Source organism: Trichechus manatus, unplaced genomic scaffold (genome assembly GCF_000243295.1).
Source record: "Trichechus manatus latirostris isolate Lorelei unplaced genomic scaffold, TriManLat1.0 scaffold00139, whole genome shotgun sequence".
NCBI classification, from domain to species: domain Eukaryota; kingdom Metazoa; phylum Chordata; class Mammalia; order Sirenia; family Trichechidae; genus Trichechus; species Trichechus manatus.
In genome coordinates this window covers 2,905,853-2,914,207 of record NW_004444075.1, presented here as the reverse complement: position 1 = coordinate 2,914,207, position 8,355 = coordinate 2,905,853, and the positions used below count along the sequence as shown (strand labels likewise).

General features: G+C 37.9%; 1 protein-coding gene across 4 annotated transcripts in view; it reads left to right on the top strand.

The window, feature by feature from the left end:
• The first annotated feature begins 418 nt into the window (after window positions 1–418).
• The window catches only part of ELMOD2 (ELMO domain containing 2), a 40,967-nt gene continuing 33,030 nt past the window's right edge, over window positions 419–8,355 (top strand). The window contains exons 1-4 of one of the 4 annotated variants that reach the window (XM_023739731.1): window positions 419–549; window positions 1,787–1,933; window positions 4,241–4,269; window positions 7,584–7,681. In XM_023739731.1, coding sequence (XP_023595499.1) covers window positions 1,792–1,933; window positions 4,241–4,269; window positions 7,584–7,681 — 269 coding nt within the window. In that variant the 5' untranslated portion in view covers window positions 419–549; window positions 1,787–1,791. The other 3 variants (XM_023739733.1, XM_023739732.1, XM_004385473.2) reach the window with 3 other exon arrangements.

Here is an 8,355-nt window from a genome sequence, read left to right as displayed (position 1 = left end):
CTCTCAACATATAGAGCTCTCCTTACTTGCCACGTGTTGGTCTTGGGCAAGTCATTTAAATTCAGTTTCCTCATCCGTAAAGTGGAGCTAATAATAGTTACTTCACAGAACGCACTTTTTGTAACCTTGACACTATAAAAATTACCAAAAGCACACATTTTCTGTGCTTGGAGCCTCGGAGCAGTAGACGGTTTCAATTTGCACAAACGATATGAAGTGTCTCACGAGCAGCGTTAAGAAACAGTAATGTTTAGGGCTGGGTCTGTAGCACGGCTGCCGTTGCCAGGGAAACCGTCGGGCGTCGCTAAAATCCGAGCACGCGCGCCTTGGCAACTTTTGTCCGACCTCCTTTTAGCCTTAGCGATAGGTGGAGCGCGGACCAATCGGAGGAGGTAGTAGGGGGAGCGGGGCGGGCAGAGGCCCGGGAAAGGCGATCCCGCAGCTTTGCTCCCTGACTTCCGGGTCGCGGTGCTTGCAGGGAGCGCTCCGCGAGTAGCGTCGTTTCCGTTGCTGGCTGTAAGGGCAAGATTTGCAATTGAGGAAACCGAGGTAGTTCCAGCTCTCCCTAGTTCTTCCACTTTGTGATGTGGCTGCTTTTATTTTTTCTCCCCTCACCCTATGCTGCTTCGGTATGGACTGCGCACGCCTCGCTGAGTCCTGCGGAACGTCAGCGGATCTACGGGGCAGGCGGTGCTTTGTGCGAGTCGTTCCCTCCCACTGGCGATCCGCTGCCCAAGCCGAGGTTGGTCCGCTCCGGGAGGGGCGCCGGCGCAGCGACTCCCTGAGGTCTGGGGAGCTCTGGCGCCACGAGGCAGTCGTTGCCTCTGAGTGGTAGTTCTGATTCTTTCTTGATGATGAGCGCGGACCAAATGGATTCATTTTAAAGATACAGTTCAGCTCACCTCTGACGTGCACTGTTTCTGCACTGATCTGCTGGGATTTCGAATTTGACAGTCCCTCAGGCCCTAGTCCAGAGATGATGTGTCTGTGGGCATGTTTAAGACAGGAAGGAGATGGGTATTTTTGTTTGTTTTTAAGTCTCTCTTCCTCACTTGCACTCCCCTCCCCCCATCCCACCCCGCCCTCTTCATTTGGGAACTGAAGAATTTTCGTATGACGTAAAGAATCAGATTTATTGAAGGTGTAGTTTTTTGACTTAGTATTTCTGCTCTTCACTTGTTGAAATGAAAAATCAAGAATTGGCCACGGTGTGATCTACTCCGTGTTCAACGTGTAAACTTCAATTTGTAAGCCATATGTAGCGTTTTTATTTGCTAGCGTCCTTGACTGGAACAAATGTAACTGGAATTACCCCTAAGGGTTGAGAAGAGTTTTTTCTTGATGAAAACAATTCTGATGTTTGGTATATTTTATTTAATCGCTGCTTAGTTGGAGTCCTCTTGTTTTTAACTGTTGGGACCGAATTTTCGAAGATTGAGAAATTAAAATAGGAAACAAATATGAAATACAATTATTTAACAAAAAGTGCAGATCATTCTGCAATCATTCTTTCAACCTATTAAGTAGACTGACTCTAAGGTAGTAAGTTGTTTGGATTTCAACGGTTAATATTTTTAAACGATAAATTGACTATTTGACCAGCCATCATTTAAATCATCTAAGTGGTGTAAGTTCACCGTCATTGTTTTCTTAGATGCTTAAGTAAGCGCCAGCACAAAATGGACACAATAATAATAGTTTTGATGAATTGGATAAACTATAAATTATATATATATATATTTTAGTTCAATTAATTTTTAAGCCTTTCCTATATTTTCTTCTTCAGAAAACATGTTTATTTCTTTGTGGGAGTTCTTCTACGAAAACTTTTTTCGATATTGGATGAAATGGATCTTACGACAGATGACTGGGAAGTGTGAATTGCAACGAATTTTTGATACCTATGTAGGTGCACAAAGGACACACAGGATAGGTAATGTTATTTGAAAAAGAAATTAAAAACTAATAAAATTTTAGCTCTGAGTATTTTTTCTCAATAACTGTAGTGACATACACATTCCTTGTGTATCCTGATTAAGTCACTTTAACTGAGTTTCATAAACTTTGAAATCTAGCTTTGAATCCTTTCAGCTCTAAAAATTGTATAAATTTATAGAAAAAGAAACTGATTAGTGTTTAATTCCCCATATGTGCGAACGATTATCTTCTGTGGCTCCTGAAGTTTATCAGTTGTTCCTTTGATTGCAGCGTATTTTCTAGAGAAAAATCTCTATACTTGTATAATCCTTTTGAAATTTTCATTCAAATAATAAAAAAAGAGTGAGTGTTTGGATTTAGACTCATTTTTATAGTCAAGATCCTTCATCAATCTTTTAGTTTCTTACTGTTTATGGAAGAACAGTAGGTATCCAGTGGTCCCTAGGAAAGATTATTAGACTCTCAATGCACATTGTCCAATACAGGAGTCACTAGCCATATGCTTTGAGCACTTGAAATGTGACTAGCCTAAGTTGAAATGCATGTAATTGTAAAATATACATTGAATTTCAAAGACTTTATAAAAAAGAATGCGAAAATACCTCGACAGTTGTTTATGTTCACAATATGTTGAAATGATAATTTGGATATATCGGGTTAAAAATAAAATTAATTTTATCTGTTAGTTTTTACTCTTTTTAATGTAGCTACTAGAAAAAAATTAAGTGCGTATGTAGCTTACATTTTGGCCACATAATAGAGTAATGCTACTCTAAAATCCCGCATTTCCTCAATTCTTAAATAAAAATGCAGCTTTAAATGAGAGCGCAGATGAGTGAGAAATGCAGTTTGAGGTCACCTCTCTTGGACCACGGTAGGGAGAACCAAGCAGCTGCTGCAGCTCATGCTTACTGTCTCGAATGGAAACATCACAGATTAACTAGATTTCCTTTTTGCGTTGAAGAAGCGTGCTACTAAGAAACCCCTGTAAGGTTTAGAGAGTGGGATATTGGCAGTTGGAATGTGAATCTGAGACAACATTGGGACTGCTTCCATTAAGATTATAGCCTAAAAATGCTGTGGAGCAGTTGCACTCTGTAATCTATGGGGTCACCATGAGTCAGAATTAATGGCAGCGGGTTTGGTTTTTACCTCTTTGGCTCTGGTATGTTGTGTTTGGTTGCGGTTTATGGGATCATATCTAGTTCCCTATACTGGAAGAATGATAAGACATAAGAAGGTTAAACCTCAGGGCAGCTAGATGGTTGAAGTTTAACTACTTTCTAGTTTTCTCTGAACCTCGTGGGTGACAAATCATTGCCTAATCCTTAGATTTGCCTTTTTGACTGGGAAGAACGAAGTACCTTTTGATAAGAAACCTCTGCAGTCAGTGTTGGTTAGTGTTTTGTAGTGTGGAGGAAGAGCATATGTTAAGGCTTTATTTTGCAGCAAAAGCATTTTCTTGAATTTTTTAAATATCTGAGAAAAAGGAAAGTATTAGTAAATGTGCCAGAGAATTTTTTAAATAGACCAGTAAAAATATTCTTGTCACTCTTGAAGCAGAAGCCAAGAATGGAGAGACTGTTTTGTTATTTGTCTGGTAGAGGACGGTTGGCCAGATAATCTAAAGTCATTTCATTGTTGCCTCTTTGTTGTATGATTTAGTTGCTAGTGTCTCAAATCTAAATGCTTACCGTAATCTGTAAACACATGAAGAAAATGTAGTCGAGAGCACTCTCACTGTAGTTCTAAGATGAGTTTCTGGGACCTGAACTCTTCTGAGGCAGCCATGAATGAATTTGTGGTGGTGAGTAGACAGTTTGAGGTCTGCACAGTGACCCCGGGGGAAATAAGGTTGGCTTCACCTCTTTGAAGTCCCTAGGTGGTGCCATTGGTTTGCACTTGACTGCTAAGATTGGCAGTTCAAACCTATCTGGCAGTACCATGGAAGAAAGGTCTGGCAATCTGCTTCCATTAAGATTATACCCAGAAAACCCTATGGAGCACTTCTACTGTGTAATCTGTGGGGTCACCATAAGTCAGAATTGACTCGATGGCAGCAAGTTTGGTTTTCACCTCTTTAGCTCTGGTATGTTGTGTTTGGTTGAGGTTTATGGAATCATATCTAGTTCTCTATGCTGTAAGAATATAATTTTAAAGTGTATTCTGTGTTATTTATATAAAAATTATATTTTCTAGAACTACTAAAGTAATGTATGATTGGTTTAATATTTTTACTGTTTATAAATGGAGTAATTTAGAAACAGCATTTAAGTGGTAACTTTTTTTTTCTTCATTTCAGAAAATTCCTTGACATACTCCAAGAATAAGGTAGGATTGACTATATAATAGTGATAATTCCAGAAAACTTAATTTGGAGATACTTTTTCTTTAAAAGAAGGCCTCAATTTTAGAATGAATTATTTTTAATGTCCTAGTAGGAGAGTCTTTGCTGTGATGAGTGTTGAGTGAAATTTTCCTCCTAAAGAAGTAATATTACTTTTAAAAAATTTTCTCTGGGTGTGTGTGTATTTGTGTGCTACTCTCACACAAAGAAGGTGTTTGAATAATTTGTCCTGTTCTGAGATTTTACTGTTTATTTTGCCTTAAGAGTTGGTAGGTTTTGGGAAAGCAGGGTCTTATGGAAAGCCTTCTCTTAGAATGTATCTTCAGGATAGGTTCTTGTATGAGAGAAAGGTAAGCAGGTTTAGAGAGTTACAAAGGACCCTGGCTCTTGTACCATTTGATCCAAAGTACGTCACACCTCATGCTTTTTTTTGGTCAGCTTTTGCTCTGTAACAAACTATTATAAAATATCAAGAGCATTTAACAATACATTATTTATTTCTTGCTCATGTGTCTGTGGACCAGCTGGAGGGGCTCTGCTTCAAGCTGTGGTCAAGTTCAGGTCCGTTCAGTTGTCTCATTCTTGGACCTAGGTTGGAGGGTAGTGGGTATTTGGGGAATTTTTCTCTCACAGTGGATAACTGAAGAATGAGGACAGGCCCAACCACACAGGCATATTAAGGTTCCTTGCATCACATCCATTAACATCCCATTGGCTAAAGTAAGTTCCACGGCCAAGCCCAAGTCAAGTGGTAGAGAAATACACTGAGCTCCCCATAAGGCCACAATAGGCATGTGGATAGATAATTTAATAGTAAGGGAGTGAAAAATGCAGACCAATAACTCAGGTTACTACATGCTGTTAGTTTCTTATAGTAGTTCACAATTTTTTGTGTATATGCATTGGTGTGGCAGAGGTGGAGTGTGGGTCATCCAAACCATTGTCTGAAATCTCATAGTGGATCAAAATTAGTATAAAACAACAACCACAACAAAAGGAATAGGGTAGAAAATAACTAGAAAACATTGTTCATAATGAAGTTAAATACCATTTTTTGAAGTTTTAATTTCAGTTATGTATGTATGTGTTCTTCCATCTATATATTTCACATATACTTATGTATGTACGAATGTACCTGGTCATGTTGCAAAATGTGAAATCAGGATAAAAAAGTGTTGAGTTGCTGCTATCTATTGATGTTGATGTGAGTTACCAATTTATACCAGAAGCAACTCATACCAATTATGTTCTGGAGGACTACCTGTAAAAATATTGCTTTACTGATTTAGTTGCAACTTTTATTTATGAATGGTCTATATAAGAATAACTCATGCACAAGAATGAATATTGGGGCGAGGAATATAGAGTCCTACTCTGGTGTTCAGAATACTTAGAGAGTGATTAATACTCTTTTTATTTTAAATGAAATGTAGCAGTGCAGAAAGCTAACATCTTGCTGGTTCTAAAAATTTACTTTATCCACCCACATAATTCCTTTAATTGGAGCTTGGGATGCATTTTCCCAAAGGAACAACATCATAAATTGTAGCAGATGTACTTGGAGAAGCGCTATATTTCAGATCTATTACAACAGTGTTCTCAGACTTGAGCATGCATCAGAATCCCCAAAGGCTTGTTAAAACAGAGATGGCTGTGCCGTACCGCCAGAGTTCGGATTCCGCTCTGATTGCACTTACAACACATTCCCAAGTAATAACTGCTGTTGCTCCTGCTGGCCAGGAGCAATTCTTTGAGAACCATTGTGTTAACAGATTAGTATGCTTTGAAAGACTGTTCTGGGACCGTACTTTGTCTCTGTAGGAAATGGTATATGTATTCTCCAAACTGACCAAGTCACGTTTCTCAGATTTCCACTCATCGTGAAGGCAGCCCTTTTACTTCTGCTGCTGTTCTAAGCTTCAAGTAGTTTCTTGTAGCCAAATTATCCCAGAATTTGACAGACTAGACCTAGTTGACCATATCTGCATCCTTACTGATTGTTAGAACCTTTGATCATTTTCCTTTTTAACTTTTAGTTTTTTCTGGGGAGCAAGCCTGCCTTCCTTTTTTCCTTCCTTCTTTTAAATAATGTTATGTATCACTTTATATGTCTTTTACTGAAAAAGTTGTCCTTCTTAAAATTTTTATCTATTGAATATCTCCATCCATTCAGTAATTATATGTCAATTACTATCTATTACATGCAGGGTATGAAAAGATAAACCAGGTATAATCTCTGTCCTTAAGGAATTTATCACGTAATATATAAAAGTACCTATAATATAGGTGGTAATAAGGTTCATAAAAAGGTTACAGATAAATTATTACAGGGCTTCCGAGAGAAGAAAGGATACTTCCACTTGAATGGGATCAGGGAAAGTTTGTTGGACCTGACGTTTAAGCTAGTTTTAAAAATGCAGACAATTTATGTTTAGAAACTGGGGAAAGGAGCATTTCAGATGAAAGGCTCAAAGTAAGTACAGGCATAACTATAGGTTTGATTGGAAGTAACGTAGTAGTTCAGTTTTCCTGAAGTATAAAGTATACCAGAGAGGATTTTGATGGTAGCTTACTAGGGGATAAGAGTTAAATTTTTAAGGGTAAAGAAGGCGTGAACTTGTTTATTTATTGAAAGGAAGGATCCAGTGGACATTTATAGACATATGTTTTTTCTGTTTTATATACATAGAAAAAAGACCAAAAGAATATATACCAATCTGTTACTAATGGCTATCTCTGGTGGTAGGATTGTTGTTATTGGGTGCCATCAAGTCAGTTCTGACTCATAGTGACCCCATGTGACAGACTAGAACCTACCCCATAGGGTTTCCTTGACTGTAATCTTTATGGAAGCAGATTGCCAGGTCTTTATCCCATGGAGTCACTGGGTGGACTTGAACTGCTAAACCTTTTGGTTAGCAGCTGAACACTTAACCATGGCACCACCAGGGCTCTGTTGATTTCTGCATTTTAATTTTTTTCTACATATATTTTTATTATGTAATTTTTTTTAAAAAGTCTGCTTCATAAGCACACTGTGTAGCAGATCATTAGCCAAGAACTCATTAGTCAAGAGCCTGTTGATTCTTGGTTAAGGAAATCTTTATCAGATACCTCATATAGTGTCTCTTTTGTCAAAAAATATATTTATACTTAAATAATTTTGGCCCCAGAGAAAATTTAAAACTAATTTGTTTTTAATATCTGAATTGTAAAGTTGATTAAATCCCTCAAAATTGACTACTCTTTTTCAGCTACAAGGGGTATTTTTCATTCAACTTCTCTTTCACATTAATAGGTTTTACAGGAAGCTACACATGTCATGCAGGGTGAAGTGGACAAACGTGTAGAAGATATAATGAAGGAAAAGAATATTAACCCTGAGAAGGATGCCAGGTATGCTGTTTTTACAGTATTCTGTTTTATTAGGCATTTGTATCTGGTAAGTTATAAAGATCACACACATTTGTGAACCCTTGGGACAGAAAAGGTTGTGGAGATCATCTAATTTAATTGTCTCATTTCACTCGATGAGGAATTAAAGTCCAGAGAGATGAGGTGACTTGTACAATATTACAAACGACTAGTGATAAAAGCAGGGCTGAAACCTCTATCCAGTTGTGTACTCTTGCTGTTATACCACCTGCCTTCTTTAATATAATTTAAAATATTGTATTAAATTACATAGATATTAAATATATTAAATAAATATATTAAAATATTACATAAATAGCTTCAGCTACTGTGTCCTTCTTGTGCTTCAAAATTCAGCTCTGTCTCCTCCTCCAGGAAGGTCCTCCCGGGCTCCTCTAGTCTAAGTTAGCTGCCTTTGCTCTGTCCTTACATAGAGCGCTCTAGCATGGCGTTTAACCCGTTATGCTATACTCTTGTTCTTCCCTAATAAACTCTAAGTCCTTTAAGGAAAGGGGTGTTCACTCGTTTAATGTCTATAGTCTCAACACTGGTACATTGACACAGTATTTAACAAATTTTTCTCCTCAGTCACCATTTTCTATGTCAGTATAGAGAAAGGAGCAGTTTATTTTGGCTGGAACAGGGAAAGGTGTGGG